Source organism: Notechis scutatus, chromosome 2 (assembly GCF_049901735.1).
Source record: "Notechis scutatus isolate UNSWTSFEM ecotype Mainland chromosome 2, rNotScu1.2, whole genome shotgun sequence".
Classification (NCBI taxonomy): Eukaryota; Metazoa; Chordata; class Lepidosauria; order Squamata; family Elapidae; genus Notechis; species Notechis scutatus.
Window position 1 is genome coordinate 170,483,734 of NC_142010.1, and position 22,782 is coordinate 170,506,515.

General features: G+C 42.0%; 1 protein-coding gene across 2 annotated transcripts; it reads right to left on the bottom strand.

Moving 5' to 3' along the window:
* Positions 1–424: 424 nt before the first annotated feature.
* On the bottom strand, positions 425–19,528 carry CST7 (cystatin F). Of its 2 annotated transcripts, none has more exons than XM_087957374.1 (4): positions 19,341–19,528; positions 17,041–17,213; positions 2,896–3,015; positions 425–633 (listed from the first exon to the last, which is right to left on the bottom strand). In XM_087957374.1, exons 1-4 carry the CDS (start codon positions 19,411–19,413, stop codon positions 568–570), a joined length of 432 nt encoding a protein of 143 aa, XP_087813500.1. In that variant the 5' UTR covers positions 19,414–19,528; the 3' UTR covers positions 425–567. The 2 variants fall into 2 exon arrangements, with proteins under 2 accessions (XP_087813500.1, XP_026528695.2); XM_026672910.2 differs by lacking the exon at positions 425–633 and adding an exon at positions 1,800–1,969.
* Positions 19,529–22,782: the final 3,254 nt, after the last annotated feature.

Sequence of the window (22,782 nt, forward strand, 5' to 3'; positions counted from 1 at the left end):
GTTTGACCAGTAATACTAGAAACCAGCCACTGAATCTTCTCATTTTTAGTAGGAAGGATAGTAAAGAATTCTCAAATGGTCATCACATTCTAAATGTGTTTTAGGAAACCATATTCCTCCCAGTTTCCAATATGAAACATGTTTTTCTTGTCCTTAGTGATGAGTAGGTTGCAACTGATTAAATTGCGAGCAGTAGAGTTGGAAAACAAGGAATTGCAGAAGAGTTTTTTATTGTCAAATTTAGTTAGGTAACATTTTATTCACTCATTCCCCCCCACCCCAAAGAATAATAGAAAGCGTAGGCTTGACACAGAAACCTAATTATGTTGTTTACTAGTTATAGTTAGTTAAATGCATGGAAGATTGGCAGTAATAATCCTAGCAGCAGACACATCAGTCTTCCTCATTCTTAGACCCTCTAAACACACAGCATTACCATCTGCAGAAACTCCAGCTTTAGTCATGCTGGCTAGGAATTATGGAGTGTGGTAGTGGTAATCATCTCAAGAAGATACAATTTGAGAGAAGGTTGATGCATGGTTTGTGCTTCAGATGGATGACTTGAATCTAATCTAGTCTAGTGATTCTTGAAAAGGGAAGAGATTCAGCGGCTAGGATTGTATTTGCTAAAAACTGGAAAAATGAGAAAATACCATCACAGGAGGAAATCATTAAGAAAATATTGGAATGTGCTGAAATGAGTAGATTGACATTTGAAATTAGAGAACAAGAGGATAAACAATTTTATAAAATTTGGGATCTTTTCTATCAATGGTTAGACAATAAAATACAGTAATGAAATACGTAGACTTTTAGAAAATAATAAATATATAACGATGTACTTTTTTCTTATATCTACAAAATGATTTTAGGATAGATTTGGGATGATAATATGAACTGTTATAAAATAAACTAAGTAAATTATGATTATCCTGTAAAACATGAATGAATAAAAGTATAGTCAAATGATTGATTAATAATGATACTAAGGGATTTAATTTTTGATTGACAATATGAGATCATATGCAATGTAATTGTAATTGAAGACTATGAAATGGAAGCACAAAACAATTTGTAAGCCAGCCGGCACACTGTATGTACACCTGTGGAAGATAGCTTGATGTTTTTATGTTTTGTTTATGTTTGTTTTTAAAAACCAATAAAATTTATAAATAAAAGAAAAAATAAAAAAAGAAAAAAAAAGAAAAGGGAAGAGATTGTTGACATGCCAACAGTGAGCAGTTCCTCTTAGTTCCTTATCACCACAATGACATATGTTCTTGTTTCTCCTTGATAGCTCCCACTTCTCCCACATACTTCCATGTACTTCAGTAATTCTACAGTATTGTACTTCATCCAATTTCATATTTAGATCCCTTTTATGTGTGCATTAACCCTACATTGTCTCTAACCACTACTGATCTACTGTTTCCATGTTGTCTCACAAGTGTCTGTGGGAACTGATGCTTTCATCAGACTGACCAAAACAGTCTCATCCCTTCATATAACATGTGTTCCCCTTTAGTATCTGCATGCAAAGTCACACCCCTCTACAAAAAGGGTGGAGATGCTGATGGCATAACACTGTTTTGTCATTTTCCTTCCTTGGACACCCTTTTCAAGACATCCATATTCTATATATGTAGCATGAAAGTCAGGACATATTATGAACATGACGTATCATTTCATCTAAGAACTTATTGATGTTTTCTCCACAGCAAGACAGGTGAAAAAAGAATGAGTATATTTTTATCATTTTCCATTAGAAAAGGAAGAAAGAAAGCAAAAGACTCCACAGCTGTTGGCGATCCAGTATCTTTATGGACAATTTGTGGTGTACCAGTTGACAAAAACTAAACATGCAATATCTATAAAGTTTATTAGAGATCAATTAGTGGCAGAACATGACTGGAATTTGGATTTTCTGCTGCCAAGGGATAAGCCAGACTTCGAAATCACATGTGAGTTTCTGAGGGGGAAAACAAAACGAAAGGCATTAAATCAGACAAAAGAGAAAAGCCAGAAAATTGCCTTGACCCTTTTACAATTCTGTTCTATTCTATGTGCAGAAACAATTCGCTCCATCTTCTTTTTGTAGATATGAGCACGATTTAATTCCTTCCACTACAGTGACAGGATACTGCAATCAAAAGTATTTTCAGAGCTGAAGATGTCTCAGCAAAAAGCCTTCTATGATATCCTTTTCAAATAGGTAGTCCTTGCGTACTGGCTACTTGTTTAGCAATATTTGGAGTTACATCGGTACTGAACTAGGAGACTTATGACCAGTCCTCAAAATTGCCTCCACACAGTCATGTGATCATAATCTGGATACTTGGCAACCAGTTCACGTTTCTGACAGATGCAGCATCCCCTGGTTGTGTAATTGTCACCTGACCTTCCCTGCTGGCTTCCTATAAGCCAAGTCAATGGGAAAATTGGCAGGAAGTCATAAGAAATGATCACGTGATTTCCTTGCATAACAATTGCACAGTATTTGCTTAAAGAACAGCCACTGGAAGTACCGCAACTGCCATCATAAATTGGCCCAGTCACATGATTTTCCAGTTTATGGTCACATCAGTGGTGGTATTCAGTCGGTTCGCACCAGTTTGGGCGAACTGGTAGCAAGGATTTGGTGTGGGTCGCCAAACTGGTAACTTCTGGCTGGCCACGCTCCCAACCCAGTTGCTGGTCGCTCACTTGCCCCGCCCACAGTTGTTGCTACTAATTGTCCTCTGCAAAGTTCTGGACGATTGGCAGAAGGCAATAAGGAGACACAGAAAATCATTGCTCTTTGCTGCCATCTAATCATTGTTCAGATTTTCACAGTTCAGATCTGGTACTCCTACCCACCCTGGATTTCTCAGAACAGCACAAAGAAGTTGAACATACTTTTCTCAGCATCAGCATCTTCTGGAAATCACATTTGTCCAAGTTGGGATGCAGTATTCTTTTGCTGCATACAGTCCTGCGGATATCGACATTCAGTCTATATTTCACTCCTTTCACAATCTAAAAAAAAATCAGTTTTCATTTATTAAAGAGCACTGAGAACAGGCAAAGTAAAGAGAACAGAGGCCAAAGAGAGGTCAAAAAGATTGGGGGGGTGGGATGGTAAGGAAACTGGAGGCAGTTGAGAACATGTAACCTACTGTTCACAAGTTGATCTGCAAATATTTTGTGTAATTATTTTTAAAGATAATTTCAAAGGATAGAGGCTATAATATCAGAAAACACATTCTTGACGATGCTAGGTCCATTTCCTGGTTTCTAAAAACAGTAATCTAGCCAGGAATTGGAGAACATTGGAACAAGTTTCTGGTTTCACATAAACCCAAAGCAACATCAATAAAAATAAGTATGACTACCACCTGGGTTTATCCAGCCATCAACACAGCTGTGACAGCTGCTGGACCAAGACATAAACAATAGCTTAGTTTTCTTTTCCAGGAAAGACTGAAGCAATAATACAACCCATGCCTGAAGCAAGGGTGGTTTGAAGAGGACCTTCCATCTTGCCAGGTGTGCAAGGAGAGTTTTGCAGCAGTGAACTCTGGCCCTTCCTTCTCTTTGTTGTTCTCTTCTTTCCCTGCGGACTTTAAGATCTTAGGAGCAGTACTGGACCATGGGTGGAGCTCTAACTACAAAAGGAAGAGGCTGGTGGCACCTGAGCATGCGGGGAATCTGCTAGAAGAAGATGCATGGGTGAGTGAGGAGAACACAAGGAGATGCATGTGAGAGGGTGCGGCAGCTGCTAGAAGAAAGGACAGGGTGGTTGGTGGTAAAGAAGAAGCTGGTTCCAGCACACCAACATGGGAAGAAAGGGGAAGCAGAGCTGTTGTAAGATGCCTCCCCCCCCAACGCCAACACAGTAAGACTGTAAAACCAACTGTTTCTTTTTTCAGCTGCACTTAGAATAACAGCCAGTAGTAACAGACCCAACAGATTCCAAAGTGGCTAAAAAAAATTGTTACAGCCCGGGCAACAAATGAGTAAAAAAAATGTTTATACGACTGTCCGTATTGTTTTGTTGTGGTGGTTGAAATTTTCCAAGATTCATGAACTCTAACTGGCTAAAAAAAAAGAATAAACAAACAATGGGGTGTGCATAAGTGCACAATCATGCCTACCGTCCCTGTCTTATTGTCCCCATTTATTTGTACCTATTTCCTGTATTCATACTCATGTTTATTCTTATAGCTATTATCTTGTAAGCGATTGACAAATCAAATCGATCAATCAATCAATAACATTTTGACCACTAGAGGGAGCTATGGAGATGTTTAACTCTGAACTGGAGTGTGTCATCAAGGAACTTTTTGATGGGTCTATAGTACAGAAAATCATTTATACCATAAATCAGTTAGGGTTCAAAGATACAAATTATGCAGAGGATATTAAAAAAGAAGAAGAGACACAATTAGCAAAATTATCAACCCACTGTGTCAACTTGACAAATGGTGGATAATGCAAGTAACTTTATGTTTGGAATATAAATCTGACACCAGCTTTTATTATGATGGTTTGAACATAACCCAGTGCAACTGAAACAAGAGTGCCAAGTAAATTCACAACTCTTAAGAGGTCAAGTTTGGGTTTTTTTCTCCATGGATATTAACAAGGTCGGGAATTCTTTGAGAAAAAAAGATATCATAGACATCATAGAGAAGGAGACTTTATTCTACAAGGAATTCCTCCAGCTTAATCTACAATCAAGATCAAGGAAAGTACTAATACCACTCTATAAAGCCTTAGTAAGACCACACTAAGAGTATTGCATTCAGTTTTATTCACCACATTATAAAAAAGATGTTGAGACTCTAGAAAAAGTACAGAGAAGAGCAACCAGGATGATTAGGGGACTGGAGGCTAAAACATACAAGGAACGGTTGCAGGAACTGGGCTTGGCTAGTCTAGTAAAGAGAAGGACCAGGGGAGACATGATAGTGGTCTTCCAATATTTGAGGGGGTGCCACAGGGAGTAAGGGGTCAAGCTATTTTCTAAAGCGCCTGTAGGCCAGACAAGGAATAATGGATGGAAACTGGACAAGGAGAGATTTAACCTGAAAATAAGGAGAAACTTTCTGACAGTGAGAACAATCAACCAATGGAACAGCTTGCCCTCAGAAGTTGTGGGAGCACCATCACTTGAGACTTTCAAGAAGAGATTGGACTGCCATTTGTCAGATATGGTGTAGGGCGGTGGGTTGGACTAGATGACCTATAAGGTCCCTTTCAACTCTGATTATCTGTTATCTGTTACAACATCTAGCAGAAAACTTTGGGACATTTTTTTCATGGATATTGTTGAGGTAATTCCCCGTTAGAATGAGCACATACAGGGAAACGTATAGAGAATAGTGTTTTAATAATACACACACAGCATACAGATATACTGTACAGTAAATGTAGGGGTTTACTTTCAATAAAGGTTTAAGCAAAGTTCAAAATAGGCAGTCCAAAGTCATTCACAGATTAAATCAGTCAGTTTTCAATCCAGGGATAATCCAGTAACAAAGTCCAGTGTCAAAAACTGTTCAGTATCAGACTTACATCAAATCCATGAATATCAGTCAATTAGGAAAAATGGAGCAATGGCAATACTTTCCAACAGAAGGAAACAGATACACTCACACTCTCTTCTGAGACTCAGACTAAGACTAAAACAACCCAGGTTTCTGGCTCCATCTTATGGCCGTTTGAGAAACCACACCCAACTACAGTTTTGCATTTTCTTAAAGATACAGTTTTAAAATGTCTATCTAACCCAAATACCTGTTTGGTGACTCATATTCCTAACATTCTCCCCTTTTGGGTAAGACAATATACAACCTTACATTCTAAGTCCATAATCTTCACAGCACACCTTATGCTTTATAGAGCCTTGGGTCTTTGTAAAATGATCTGCTATATTGTTTTCTGACATACAGTATTCTAGCTTAATCATTTTACTTTGCACACATTGTCTCACATTTAAATATCTTAAATCTGTGTGTTTCGTTCTTGTTTTAACAGCAATATTTGAAGCCATCTGTATTGCTGATTGGTTGTCTTCGTAAACTACAATAGAATCTGTTATATTAATTCCCATATCAATTAATAATTGCTTATACAAAACTAAATCTGTACATAATAAAGACAAACATGAGAATTCAGCCTCCATTGTTGACAAACTTAGATGTTTCTGTCCAATAGACCTCCATCCAATCAATGCTTTTCCCAATAATACAGCAGTACCCGATGTAGATTTTCGTGTATTTATGTCTGTAGCAAAACTTGCATCAGCATATGCAGTTAAACTCAGTTCATTTTTAGGCTCCAAATACAATGCATAATGCATTGTTTGTTTCAGGTATCTTAACACACGTTTAGCAGCTTGCCAGTGCCTTTCAGTTGGCTCAGCGTTAAATCTAGCTAATTGATTAACACTGTATGCAATATCTGGCCTTGACCAATTACTGAGATAAGATAAACTACCAATCAAGGACTGATAAATGTTCTTATCAAAAACAGGACTTTGAACATCACTATGGCTAAACTCCTGGCTCATTGGTGTCTTTGCCGGCTTACAAAGTTCCATTTTAAAACTTTTTAGTAATTGGTTAATTTTATCTGCCTGTGAGATTTTGTATCCTCCCCTAGTTCTATCTATCTTTAAATCAAGATATTGTTTGATTTCTCCTAACTGTTTTATCTTAAATTTCTTTTCCAATAGTGAAATTATCTCAGTAGCTTCTTGTTCAGTTTTGGTGATTAATGCTATATCATCAGTAAATAATAGCAACGATGAAATTACACCATTATTTTCTCTTTTAAACAAACATGGATCAGCCATGCCAGCTACAAAACCTATTTTAGTTAATTCTTTAACTATACATTGGTTCCACTCATATCCTTATTGCTTCAAACCATAAAGACTCTTTTTCAATTTCCAGCAATCAGTTGTATTATCATCTTTGATACCTAAAGGTTTCTCTAAATATATAGTGTGTTGCAATGGTGCATGCAGATATGCCGTCTCTATATCCAAATGATTTACAATATATTTCTCTTTAGCTGCCCACACTAATGCTGCCCTTAATGTAGTAGCCTTCAGACTAGGTGCAAACACCTCATCGTAGTCATTTGCTGTCTGATTGAACCCCTGTGTTACTAACCTGTTTATGGGTAACAGTCCCATCTACACTAGTCTTAAGTTTATATATCCATTTACATCCTATGGCATGTTTACCTGGTGGTAACTTAACATTTTCATATACATCCAGTTTTTTTAATGATTCCCGTTCCTTATCCACTGCTTTCTGCCAAGCATCCTGATCCTTAGCAGGATACAGTTTTAGTTCACTATAATTACTTGGAACTGTATTCACTTGGCATACAACACTAGCCTGATATCTATCAGGTGGTCGTGTTACTCGGGTTGAATGTCTAGGTAATATAAGGCTAACTGGTGGACTCTCCTGTGCCACCTGCTCCTGTTCTTCTACCTCCTCCTGTGCCTGTTCTACTACTTCCTCATGTTCTTCCTCTTTAATGGCTATTTGGGGTTTACTGATTTTATCTTTAGGGACTATTTGGGTGTCAATAATAACATCATTGCTGGATTCCTGTTCCAGTTTATCCCATCCAACGTGCTCGAGAAATTTTGCATTAGCACTACAATAAACATGAGCTGTGCCTTGATCCCAAAATCTAAATGATCTATGGTTGGCCTCCTAACCCACAAAAAATAACTTCTTAGCTCTTTGTTGCCCTTTCAGTCTTACTTGTGAGGGAATATGCACCCATGCTGGAGCTCCAAATATGTGTAGGTAACTTAAATTTGGTTTTCTGCCATGCCAACAAGTGAATGGCAATTCTCCAGTTGTTGTGTTAACTACATTGTTCAAAACATGGTTGCTACACATTATGGCCTCACCCCACAGTGTTTCAGGTAAACCTGAATCAGATAACATAGTGCAAGCCATGGCTTGTAATGTTTGCCCTCTTAGTTCTACAAAGGAATTATGTTGTGGTCGGTGTTCTGTACAGTCAAGTAACATACTCATAAACCCCGCGCCGCGATTGGCTAAAGCGCGCGGCGACCGGATTGGTCGAGCGAGCCGCACGGATTGGTCCGTTAAGAATCTCCCGCGATTGGTGGAACCAAGCGCGGGAGATTCGAAGAGGTGCCATTGGCCGCGGCCGCCGCGGCTTGGAAATAAAAAGCCGCCGCTTCTCCTTCCAAGCTTAAGCTATAACCGGAGCATAATAAAGAGCTGAAACCAGTCACTGACTCCGAGCTTCCTTCCTGCGCCGGACACGACACTGGCGACGAAGGTGGGATCCAGAGAATAACCACCGAGCACGTGTCCCGAGGAAGACAAAGACCGACTAGATGGCCAGCATGACCCCACCAGCACCATTCAACCCGGCTACGAGGACTGGGAATCGTACACGGACCGATTCCTAATGTTCCTCGAAAGTAGCAACTTGAAGGATGCGAACGGGCAGAAGAAGAGGGCCGTCTTCCTCACACACTGCGGGGCCGCAGTGTTCAAGATGGCCAAAGCCCTCGCGAAGCCCGCGGATGTGAAGGCGATGGACTGGGCCGATCTCGAGCCACTACTTCGGAACCACTACGCCCCCGCCGTGCCCATTCTCATCCAGCGGGACGAATTCTACCGGCGGAACCAACGGCAGGACGAGAGTGTCAGCGACTTCATAGCTGCCCTGCGGGATCTAGGGGGATGTGCGAGTTCCGGGACTTGGACGATGCCCTCCGAGACCGAGTGGTCCTAGGCCTCAGGGCCAGGCACTGAAGAGCCGGCTGATGGCAAAGGGCGACATCGATCTCGCCGACGCCTGGCCGAAGCCTCCGCGGCCGAGGCTACCCGAAAGTCAGCAGCCAGGTTTCGGAGGGCAGAAAACGGGGACCACACAGAAACCCCCGAAGCAAGCCGACGAGAGACCACCACACACCACGGGGACCTGGACTCCGCCTCAGATACCACGGAGGAGGAGGAAGATGTCCATCGACTCCAAGCAGGACGGGACCGGCGAGATCAACGAGGTCGTAAGTCGGGACCCCAGTGCGCCGGGTGCAGCGGCAGCCACCTTCGGTCAGAATGCCGGTTTATCGACGCGATCTGCCGGCATTGCAACAAGAAGGGCCACATTGCCCGAGTCTGCCGACTCAGAAAAACACACAGCCCCCGCCGCCGAGACCCGAGCAACCGGGGGCGAGACGACACCCCCCCAGGACCAGAGACCGCCAAGCCGAAAATCGCTGGAGCCGAGACACCCGGGGGCGACGGAACGGAGAAGGCCACCAACGAGAGGAAACCCACCAGACGGTCACCATCGGCCACGCCGAAACCACCGATGCCCGGAAAGTCTACGTCGAGGTGAGCATCGAGGGCGAACCATGCCGGATGGAGGTGGACTCCGGGTCCTACCTCTCCATGGTCGCCTGGGAAGAAATCAAGCGGCTGGTGCCAACCATCCAGAAGGGAAGACTGGGGAACCAGAAATTGGTCATCAAGGACTACCAGGGGAACCGAATCCCCGTCATCGGGACCGGACAGTTCGAGGTGACTTTCAAGGGCCGCACCGCAAAGCTTCCCCTGACAATCATGAACCGGAACCGACCCAGCCTCTTAGGACTCCAATGGTTCGCACCACTGGGCATCGAGGTCACGGGCATAAATCACATCGTGGAAGCCGACTGGGAGCAGGAACTGGCGAAGGACTTCCAAGAAGTATTCGACGGCACCCTAGGCAAGTACCGTGGGCCCCCTATCTCCTTCAGTCTAGACCCCAACATCGCCCCCATACGCCTAAAACCGAGGCAGGTGCCTTTCGCACTACGGAAAAAAATAGACGAGCAGCTTGACAAACTCGTCAAACAGGGGGTGTTGCAACCAATCGACCACGCCCAGTGGGAGACCCCAATAGTCACCCCAGTCAAACCAGATGGGTCAGTAAGAATCTGCGGGGACTATAAGGCCACCCTCAATTGCGCCCTGCAACAAAGCGCCTACCCCGTCCCAGTAGTGCAACACCTACTTCACTCGCTGGGGGGGGGCAATGTTTTTGCGAAGCTCGACCTGGCGCAAGCCTACCAGCAGCTGCCGGTCGACGAAGAAACCGCCGAGGCGCAAACAATAGTCACACACCGGGGAACGTTTCGCTGTAACCGACTCCAGTTTGGAGTCAGCGTGGCCCCGGGAATTTTCCAAAGCCTCATGGAGAGACTACTGCGAGGGATAAAGGGGGTGGTCCCCTATTTCGATGACGTACTAGTGTCGGCAGCCAACCGGGAAGAGCTAGAGGGTCACCTAAGGGAGGTACTTGCCAAATTCAAGGGGGCCGGGCTAAAAGTAAAGAGAGAGAAATGCCAGCTTTGCACAGAGCAAGTCGAGTTCCTGGGGTACCTCCTAGACCGACATGGCATCCACCCGACCGGAAGCAAAATCAAAGCCATCAAGGAAGCCCCCATCCCCAAGAACAAAACAGAGCTGCAGGCATTTTTGGGACTGCTCAATTTTTACAATGTGTTCTTGCCCCAAAAGGCAACCGCGGCGGAGCCTTTGCATAGGCTCCTGGATAAGACGGCCAAATGGACCTGGGGGAAACGGGAGGACACCGCATTCACGAAAACCAAAGACCTGCTCACCTCGGATGCCGTCCTCATACAATACAATGAGACTCTACCCCTCGCCATCACATGCGACGCCTCACCCTTTGGCGTCGGCGCTGTCCTCAGCCATACACTTCCGGACGGAAAAGAAGCACCCATTGCTTTCTTTTCGAGAACACTCAGCAAACCCGAAAGAAACTACAGCCAGTTAGACAAGGAGGCCCTGGCCATCGTCGCAGCAGTAAAGAAGTTCCACGAGTACCTCTACGGTCGCCGATTCACCATCATCACAGACCACAAGCCGCTGCTGGGCATCCTGGCAGGGAACAAGGCCACCCCGAACATCCTATCCCCCAGGATGACAAGGTGGTCCAAGTTCCTCGCCACCTACGACTACCGGCTCACACACAGACCCGGTAAGACGATCACCCATGCAGACACGCTGAGCCGCTCGCCGCTTCCCGACCTAGACGACGACCCAGCTCCCACAACGACCACCCTCAGCATAGAGACATTGCCCGACCTACCCATAACCGCATCAGACATTGCCCGAGAGACTAATAAAAACAAGCGTCTGGCGCGGGTATTACATTGGGTAGAGAAAGGGTGGCCGGAGAAAGACAACGATAAAGCATTCAGGACATTCCAAAACCGGCAAACAGAACTGTCGTTACAGAAAGGGTGTTTGTTATGGGGGGACAGGGTGGTCATACCAGAAAAATTACAAGGGAAAGTATTAAAACTTTTGCACGAAGGGCACCCGGGCATCGTACGGACGACAGCCTTGGCCAGAAGTTACGCTTGGTGGCCAGGCATGGACAAGGAGATTGAGGCTTGGGTAGCCAGGTGCTCACGCTGCCAAGAAACCAGACCAAACCCCCCCGCTGCGCCAATACTAGAATGGGAGACCCCCAGGGGGCCATGGTCCAGAATACATATAGACTTCGCCGGCCCCACAAGAGGAAACACATTCCTCATCACGGTAGATGCTTACTCCAATTGGCTGGAGGTAAGCAACATGAAAACCACCACAACAGAAGCTGTCACCAAGGTACTCAACAAACTTTTCGCAACCCACGGCCTCCCGGACGTCATCGTGTCAGACAACGGACCCCAATTCACCTCACTGGAATTCGAAAAATTCCTAGCGGAACGGGGCATACGACACGCACTGACAGCGACGGCACATCCATCGGCCAATGGTAGGGCGGAACGGATGGTTCAATTTACAAAGAAAACCATCCAAAAAATCAAACACAGGGACATACAAGAAAAAATAAATAAAATGCTTCTAATACAACATATAACCCCAAATACAACGACAAACAAAAGCCCGGCAGAATTACTAATGGGGAGGAAACTAAGGTCCCCACTCGACAGACTACACCCCACATACAACCCGGAAAAACCCCCAGACTCATCAAGCAAGCACCGGGTTTTTGCACCAGGCGATGCAGTCTATGCAAAGAACCTTACCGGAGACCCACTATGGCTACGGGCGACCATAACCCAACTGACAGGGCCACACTCCTACAGGCTGCAAACAACTGACAGACAATCATGGAAACGCCACATCGATCAGTTAAGATCAAGGGCAAGAAACACAACCGACACGCAAGCAAACACAGACGACCCCATTAACACAAACCAAGAGGGGAGGGAATATACAGGGGGTCAAGAAAGAATAGAAAATAACCAGCAATACTCACTGGGTAACAGCCAACTCGAAGCCTCACCAGGAAGAAACAACCAGGCCAGCTCGACCAGCCCGGAAAGACCAGGCGGGAGCGGCGAGAGTCGCAGCTCGACCGACCCGGGTAGACCGGGAGGGAGCTGCAACGACAGGCCCGGCAACACCTTCCAGGCGGTTCCATCGGCGAAGCCAAGAGACGCAGAGGCCTCGACCGAACCGGTCGAGAGCCAAACAACAACTAACCTGCGCAGGTCCAGTAGGCAAGTACGAAGCCCCGCCTACCTACGGGACTACGTTACGTAGGACCGAACCAAGAGGGGAGGGGTGTTCTGTACAGTCAATTAACATACTCGTAAACCCCGCGCCGCGATTGGCTAAAGCGCACGGCGACCGGATTGGTCGAGCGAGCCGCACGGATTGGCCCGTTAAGAATCTCCCGTGATTGGTAGAACCAAGCGCGGGAGATTCGAAGCGGTGCCATTGGCCGCGGCCGCCGCGGCTTGGAAATAAAAAGCCGCCGCTTCTCCTTCCAAGCTTAAGCTGTAACCGGAGCATAATAAAGAGCTGAAACCAGTCACTGACTCCGAGCTTCCTTCCTGCGCCGGACACGACAGTCTGTAAGGTGCAGAACGTTTATGCTCAACACCAGCCAATTTCAACATAGTTTGGAATCTTTTGTTAACCAACTCAGTCCCATTATCAGTTACTAAAGTAATTACTTTACTTTTCATTTTTCTCTCAGCAAACCTTAGCCAGTTAAAGAAATGTTGGAATGTTTCTGTTTTGTTTTTAATAAGATAGCAGAAACCGTATCGTGAGTAATGGTCCATAATACTCAAAATATAACAGGCACCTCCTAAACTTGGTTTCTTAGGACCAATTATGTCAGCAAACACAACCTCTAAAGGTTCTTTGGTCTTAAACCCATTAAGTCTGTTTGCAGGAGTAACCTTACTTTTATCTTGGCTACAAGCATTACAGTTTAAATACTTGCTACAGGGTTTCAATTTTACTCCCTCTGACAATTCAACAGTTTGTTTGAGCATTTTGAAATTAATGTGCCCTCCACGTCTATGCAGCAAATGTATACATTCATCATGTGGCTTAACATTGTTATAAACTGAGTTAGCCATCTTCAACTGGTCATCATGTATCACATATAAATCATTTTTTAAAGTAGCAGTAACACTTTTACCCTCTTTCTCTATTATACAGTTATCTCCCCTAAAGGTTACTACATAACCAAGATTAACTAAAGCCCTTACTGATAACAAATTAAATTTCAGTTTAGGTACATATAATATAGTTAAATGTTCGTTTATACAAGAACAATATGCAGTACCTTCACCTGATGCTTTAATCTTCCATCCATTTGCCAATGATACATGTTGTTTACTCGTGGATATCTTTACAAACCTTTTTCTATCTTTAGTAATACATTGCGATGCTCCACTACCAACAACCCACAAATCATGGTTTACAGTTGAATTGCTAGACATAGCTTAACTAACATTCTTCTTAGCCTTCTGGTGTTTATCAGTATTCTGTTGTTTTCCCTTCTTACAGAATTTAGCTATATGTCCCCTAGCCCCACAAAAAAAAAAACATTTCCTAACAGTATAGGCAGTTGAAGACAAATCCTCTTCTTGTGGTTGTTCCTTTCTCAGTTGGTCTCTATCCAGCCATCTTCTTGCTTCTTCTAACAATCTTCCAGTTATGTCAGTCAATGTCAGTTTATCTCTGGGCAGGACTTCCAGTGAAGATACATAATCATCATAACTTTCATCCAATGAGGAAAGAATGATGTAAACTTGATGCAGCTCTGAAAATATCAGTTTTTTTTCATGTACTCTTGAAAAGTTCTTTTCATTAAGTTTAAATGAGCTAACATATCTCTACCTTTCAGAAGATGTGCTCTAAACAGTTTACGTGTAAGATGTATGTGTGCACCTACACTGTCACGAACATAAATCTTCTTCAAATTCTCCCAACACTTAGCAGCAGACTCTTCTCCACAAATATGGACTAGCTGCTGGTCACTCAGTGTTAGTAAAGAGCTCGTTCATTGTTCTGTTTAAAGTCAGCAAGCTTCTTGGCATCATCCTCGTTTTCTGGATCCCAAGCATTTACATCCGGTGGGTCTTGAACTACATTTCATAAACCTTCTCTACGCAGAAGTAGATTGCACTTCATAGACCAGGAAACATAGTTTGTTCCACCCAACCAGATTACCAGTGATAGACTTGTTGAAGTGACTTGTGCCATCTTTACTAGGATAGTAACCCACAATTAAACAGTAAACAGTACTGTGTATTCACACTAACTCTCAGTTATCTGAGCCTGGTATGGCCTGGGCCCATAACCAGTGTTGAGGTAATTCCCTCTTAGGAGAATGAGCGCATACAGGGAGACGTATAGAGAATAGTGTTTGAATAATACACACACAGCATACAGATACACTGTACAGTAAATGTAGAGGTTTACTTTCAATAAAGGTTTATGCAGAGTTCAAAATAGGCAGTCCAAAGTCATTCACAGGTTAAATCAGTCAGTTTTCAATCCAGGGATAATCCAGTAACAAAGTCCAGTGTCAAAAACTGTTCAGTATCAGACTTACATCAAATCCATGAATATCAGTCAATTAGGAAAAATGGAGCAACGGCAATACTTTCCAACAGAAGGAAACAGAGATACACTCACACTCTCTTCTGAGACTCAGACTAAGACTAAAACAACCCAGGTTTCTGGCTCCATCTTATGGCCGTTTGAGAAACCACGCCCAACTACAGTTTTGCATTTTCTTAAAGATACAGTTTTAATATGTCTATCTAACCCAAATACCTGTTTGGTGACTCATATTCCTTACAGATATAAGTAAGGCTGAGAATTTCTTGAAGGAAAGAGACTTCATAGACACTCCTGAGAAGAAAAAGATCTCATTCTATGAAGATAAACAAAAGAGTGACTTAAGTTTAATGACTTAGGATGGAGTTTTATAATTTTAATATATCTATTGAAAGAAAGCTTTAAGTTATTGTGTGTATACAATGAGTTTGAAAATGCATATTTTCTGTCTTTTTATGTAATGTTGAATAATTCCCAAAGTTTGTAAAATAGTTTTGATTAAATTTGAAAATAAGAGAAGAAAAAGATTTACTCCATGAGAATAAACTCGAGGGAGAGATTTGAGCTAATTGGAGTTAATTGGATTTATATTGATGTGATATATATAATTGAATGAAAGCTCTAATGTAGTTTTGTGTTTTGGGTTCTAGGTTTAAAATGAAGGGGTTTCCCCCTTGTATAATCCTTGAGTATTTTTTAAAGTTATAAAATATCAAAACTAGAAAAGATGTTTTCTCCCTTTAGGGTTTAAAAAAATTGAAACAATATAAAGGATTCTCTTAATATGAAGTATGATAAAGATTAATGAGTTAACAGAAGCATATATTATTCCCTATAGCAAAGAGAAGTAGAGATGGTCACATTGCTTCTTTTATCCAAAGAAGTGAATATATCTAACCTTGTTTCTTTTTTGAAATTGCTTCCAGATTTTATGCTTTCAATGGAGAAAAAATTAAACTTTGATTTTGTTTTTGCTAACTAGATAGGTTTGTTGCAGTGGTGGGATTCAATTTTTTTTACTAACGGTTCTGTGGGCGTGGCTTGGTGGGCGTGGCAGGGGAAGGATACTGTAAAATCTCCAGTCAGAGGTGGGATTTGCCGGTTCTCCAAACTACTCAAAATTTCCGCTACCGGTTCTGAAGAACTGGTCAGAACCTGCTGAATACCACCTCTGGTTTGTTGTTGTAGAAATGGCTTGTAGATATTGTATAAAAGTAAAAAGTTGCACTTGTAATGTTATCTTCTACTGTGCTAAGGAGGAAGTTGGTGCCTTTCCCCCCCCTTTTTCCCTCTTTACACTTTTTTTTCTTTTCTCTTCCTCTCCCCCCAGTTTTCTATTTTTTTAATTTCTGTTTGCATTTTATATTTTGATAAACCATTCAAAAAGTTTGACTGGAGAAAGTGAAAGGAAAAGGACTGTCTATGGAGCTTCTCAATCATCCAGGTCATGGTTGTCCCAAAGGTGCTTTCCAATAGGGAACTGGATTTTCCTGGGTTTTTCCTTGAAAATGTTTCGCTTCTCATCCAAGAACTTCTTCAGTTCATGAAATAAAGAAGCTCTTGGATGAGAAGCGAAACATTTTCAAGGGGAAAAAAAATCAAGAAAGTTCAGTTGTCTTTTGAAAAGCATTTTTGGGACATGACTTAGATTCATACTATACATAGGAATAGGTATATATTAGATTATTACATTATTATTAGATTAGATTAGGCATTACATTCATAGCACTGATGGGCATATTATAGCATAGCATAAAATATGTTTAGTGATCAGGCTAAATTCAAAGTTGAGAAAAAGCTGTAAGCTCATTAAGCCTTTTTTGCATATTAAAAGCCTCCTTGGAAACAGAGAGAAGTTTTATAATTTTAATATATCTATTGAAAGAAAGCTTTAAGTTATTGTGTGTATACAATGAGTTTGAAAATGCATATTTTCTGTCTTTTTATGTAATGTTATCAGTGACCTGTACCATTTCTCGAGGAAAAAAAATAACCAGGCCACGAGGACAGGAGCAAAAAAAAGCAGGTTATGTTTTACATTTTTAATCAGCAAAAGAATTCACTGCATTTATTGCCATAAGAATCAAGCAGTACTTACCTGCACTGTGGCTTTATTTATGTGAGATTCTTTAAACAAAAAGATATCATTTGAACTGTTGTTGTATTTATAGACCCCAAGCCTAGCAGCTCTTTGAACTTTGGGATCATTTGTCTTTACAGGGACAGGAGATCCAGGTTGAATCAATGAATTAGGGAACTGCCCAGGGACACCTGTGTAAGAAGAACATTGTACAAATGGACAAGTCTTTTCAACTCTCAGCCTGGGAAGAAATATTTTATCAGATGATTTATTTCTTTGGATAGAATATATGTCTTAATGCAACACACACACACACACACACACACACACACACACACCTATAGTGCTCATTGTGTCCTCTCAAAGTTCAAACAGGTAGACCTCAACTTACAACCACAATTGAGCCCAAAATTTATGTTGCTAAGCTAAACATTTGTTCAGTGAATTTTGCCAAATTTTATGACCGTCGTTTTGTTTTTTTTTGCTACAGTTGTTAAGTAAATCACTGCAGTTGTAGTTAGCAACACGGTTGTTAAGGGAATCCATGTTCCCTGTTGACTTTGCTTGTCAGAAGATTGCAAAAGGTAATCGTATGATCCCGGGACACAGAGACCTTCATAAATATGAACCAGCTGTCAAGTATCTGAATTTTGATCATGTGACCATGGGGATGTTGCAATGGTTGTGTGAAAAACGGTCATAAGTCATTTTTTTTTTAGTGCTGTTTGGTACCTTGAACCATCAGGAAATGAACTGTTCTAAGTTGAGGACTATCTGTACACTTCCAGAAATCCTAAATCTTAGGGATGAATTACGAGGGCACACCCTTAATTGTAAATTCCAAGTAATGTATAGCAAGCCAAGAACTGAAACATAGCTCCAAATGTAATAAGCTATTTAATAGATTTTTGCATTTAATGTGCGTGGAGTCTCTGCCCTTGAGGACTCCAGAAACCAAATATTCTCCAGTCTCATTGTGCTTTGAAAAGATCCCTTCTCTAGGTTGCCTTAAAAACTATTGCTTTTCCTTTCCTGCAGGCTGATTGGCATCTGCTGGAGTTGTTTGTTTTTACAGGGAAAGGAGATCCAGGTTGAATCAATGAATTAGGGAACTGCCCAGGGGCACCTGTACAAGAATAACATTTTACAAATGGACAATTATTTTAAACTCTCAGCCTGAGGAAAAAATATTTTGTCAGATGATTTATTTCTTTTCACTAAGCTAGGGATTAGGCTAGATGTCTCCAATCCTTGGATAGAATGGGCAATGGCAAAAACTAAGAAGGCTTATGGGAAGAAAATACAAGGAAATTTAGAAATAAATTATGGGTCAATGTTTCAGTTATACCTCTTCCTTTTACTTTGTGGTGGTGTTTGCAGAACGCAATAGTAACAGAATTACAGAATGAAAGCCCTTGTCTGTTTTTCAACAACTCCCAACCATAAACTAATTGTCTTTGCTAAATTAAAATAGCACATTGAACTAAAATGTAGTTGATTAGTTTCTGGTTCAGTTTGTCTGTGAGCCCCGCCAGTATTAAACCATAAGCAAGCTGTTTTGCCTGTTTTGCTTGTTTTACCTGTTTTGCTTGTTATCAGTAAAACATATAGCACTTGCAACTGAAAATACTAAGTAAAAGAATTTAGTGGGTGGCTCACTCAAGTATCGATTTGTATCAGCATGTACTGTGTTTCCTCTTCCCCTGGAAAATGTCACTTATGCCCATATATTAATTATTCCTTTTGAACATCTAAAACAACATAAATGTCAGTGCTACCCTCTAGTCCTAATGAAATTTCATTTAACTGTACTTTAACAAACACTACAATGGAAGGAGAAAGATAGCAATTTATCAAGCCCCAGATCATTTTTAAGCTTCCTGCCACTGCTTTTTCTGTGCATTCACATTTGATGGTTTATTTAATTAGTTTTGTTGGTGATTGTACAAAATGAGCCATAAAAACAAAATGCTGCGTTTCTCTGGGAGGAAAAACTATATATCATGATGATAATAATATAAAATAATAATATAAAAATAATGACAGCAGGGCAATATGAGCAATGAGAACTTTCTAGCTGGGAGTTTTTTATGTCACAAAGGTACTGATCAAGTTCACCTCTTTTAAAATAAACTTGCTGAAAAAACAATCCACCTATCTGAAGGACATTTTGCAATGGCCAGGCTTTGAAATGGAATTATTCAACTGCTTGCTATCATTAACTAACAATCCACCCAATATTAAACAGCGTTAGGAAGATCAACATTCCCTCTGTTATGTAAACTATTCAGAATATTGAAGGTACACCCTGATCTTACCAGATGAAGAGTTGGGCACACCATAGAGAAGCAGAAAGCAAAGAATAGAAGTCTCCCTCCATCCAAAGAACATTGTTGTCTTGCTTTACAAACAGAACTGGAGCAAAGTGGCAACTTCTACCTTCACTCAAAACAGGAAATGGGGATTTTCACTGCCTCTTCAGAAATTCTCATTGGTCAGGAACACCCTGTGTTTTAGAAAAAGATATAACTTCTGTTAGCTTCTCTTTTTTCATATCTCTGATTAACAATTTTACTGGATCATTTTAGAACAGAGTAAAACAAATGCGCAGTGGAATAATTTGCCTCCAAAAATTGTGATCTGTTTGTGCTGTATATTATGAGCTGGCAGATAACTATCCTACTTAGGAAGTGAAAAAAAAGAACTTTTGTGGAAGTTATTAGGACTGCAATGGCAATTTCCGTGTGATTTCCTAACTTCTGCATAATTGCCTTTGCAAAATCCATACTATTTTTTAAGAACAGAAAAGGACACACGGTTACAAAATTTGGTTTGTTGGTTTGAACGATATCCTGCCTTTCCTACAGGAGCTGAAAATGACATTCATTTCCCCCTAGAAATATATTCCTATTAGATAGGTTAAGATGAAGGACAATGAATTCACCTATTCTCCGGTAGAAAATCATCCCGCTGGCCTTGATGTTTCTAGACTTCTGCCAGTCAGCTGACATCTTTCCTAGGAAGTGAGGGAGTTTAGCAGATTTTTATATACTTTGAGGCTAGTTTTGAAAATACTCATTAACAAAGAAATGGTCAATGTAGTTTCTTGAAGTAAAGGAAGAGGAGGACCTGCTACAGGTAGTCCTCAACTTAAACAGTTCATTTAGTGAACATTCAACAAGTTACAATGGCACTGAAAAAAATGACTTATGACCGTTTTCACACTTATGACCTTTGTAGCATCCTCATCATGTGATCAAAATTCAGATGCTTGGCAACTGACTCATATTTATGACCATTGCAGTGTCCCAAAGTCATGTGATAATCTTTTGCAACCTTTTGTCAAGCAAAATGAAAGGGGAAGCCAGATTCACTTAACAACCGTGTTACTAACTTATCAACTGTGATGATTCACTTAATAACTGTGACAAGAAAGGTTGTAAAATGGGGCAAAACTCATTTAAGAAATGTCTCACTTAACAATATAATTTTTGTGTTCAATACTGGTCATAAGTCGAGGACTACCTGTACTTTTGAATGGTCAGCAAATTTATTATGGTATAAACTTCTATGCTACAGTTTGCTGAGTGAGTGAAGTTTAAACTTTGCAGACTTTATAAAGGTACAAAGGGGAAATGATAATATCAATATTTAACTAACAATTCACTTACTTTTAAATAGGTTTCAAATTGGCCCCTCATTTTACCTATATTTAAAGTTTAATTGTATTTTGGCATATGAGCCCTGGTGGCACAGTGGTTAGAATGCAGTACTGCAGGCTACTTTTGCTGACTACTTGCAATTTGGCAAGTCAAATCCCACCAGGCTCAAGGTTGACTCAGCCTTCCATCCTTCTGAGGTGGGTAAAATGAGGACCCAGATCGTTGGGGGGCAATATGCTGACTCTGTAAAGCCCTTAGAGGGGGCTGTAAAGCACTGTGAAGTGGTGTCTAAGTGCTATTGCTATTTATCATCACCATCTAACTTCATGATTTACTATTTCTCCGTTCTTGGCCCATGCAAAGATAACCACCCAATGTACATGAAAACTAATATCAGCCCTCCCTAACTTGATGCCAGAAATGCTTAGTTCACAACTACCAGAATGTAAAGCCAGCATAGTTTAGATCAGGCATGTCAAACTTATGTCGTCACAACAGCATCATGTGACATTTCGGGACATTTTCCCCCTTCACTAAACTGGGCATGGGGGTGGTCAGCACGTGATGCATCCGGCCCGCGGGCCAGGAGTTTGACAGCCCTGGTTTAGGTGATAAGTCCTAGAGGGAACAAAATTAGGGAAGAGGAATGTATGCCATAGTATAAGGCTGTCAAACTCCCAGCCCACATCATGTGCTGGCCATGCCCACCCTCAAGTTTAGCAAAGGAGAAAAAAGTCCCGATATGTCACGTGATGCCCCCATGATGACATGAGTTTGACACCCCTGCCATAGTACATTCGTTAACGTTAAGAAGTTACCACACTATTGTCTCTGCTAAACTAAAAGAACTGAAATTATTAGCTGACTCTGATAAAGTTGTACATATTCAATTAATAATGACAAACATCAGGTAGTATGAATCTCATGTAAAATGAGCCTATATTGGAGACATAATCCTTCAGTTGTTGTTGAATAATAATTCCCTACATATCCTCATACTTTTATCACCGCATGGTGACAAAGGAAAACAGAAAAGGTCCAGATCTCATTGTATCCCATCCCTGACTTATAAAAACAGTAGAGTTAATGCCTGTACATATTTTATGTGATGTAGTATACTGGAAATCACACCTGTCCAAGCTGGCATATCAACAGCATATTTCTCTTTTATGTCTTCACAATCTAATCAAATCGCTTTCCATCTTACAGTACAAATAATAATGCAGAAATAATGTATCAGTGCAGGCTTTCATAGCCAGCATCAATCAAATAATGATGAACATCCAGGTTGGTAGACCATGGTCTAATTATTTGGTATTTATAATATTTTGCCAGTAACGTGGCTGACAACTTCAGAGGAAACAAATGGTCTCTACTCTGTAGTTTACCTCTTAGCACAGGGGTGGGCAAACTTTTTGGCTCGGGGGCCACATTGACTTTTAAAATTTGACAGATGGGCGGGTCAGCACAAGATTTTTTGGGAATCGCCCTCCCCAGCCTTCCCCCTTCTTCTCCTCCTTCCCTCCCCTCGGAGGCCCCTGAGTCAGGAGTTGCTACCGCCAGCGTAGCTCCACGCGGCTCCAGTCCCGCATTGCCTCGGGAAGGGAAAGGCAAAAGGAAGAGCCGCGGCGGCGCTTTGCAATGGCAGCAGTGGCACCGGAGGCTCAGGCTCAGCGGCTCCTGGTTTTGCCTTTTCCTTCCCAAGGCAACGCTGGGACTGGAGCCGCGCTGGAGCTACGCCGGCGGTAGCAACTCCTGACAGCCCCAGCCGGACACCTGAGCAGAGCCGGGCGGAACTGCCTGTTGCTGCTGCGGGCGCTGCTGCGGGCGTCTGGCTGCCCAAGTAAAGAACCGCACCAGCTCAGGGCAACTGAGAAAGCTTCCCCCAACCAGCCGGCTGGTCTCCTCCTCCTCGGCCATACAGAACACACAGGCAGAGAAGGAGGAGAGCAGCTGGCCAGTGGGGAGGCTTCTGTGCTGCAAAAGACGTGGCTAATGATCTCCGGCTCCGCTCTGCTTCTCCAACATATGGCGCCGCCCTGTTCTATGTGTCAGGCCCAGCAAGTCCGAGCAGCCGGCGCATAGAATAGGGTGGTGC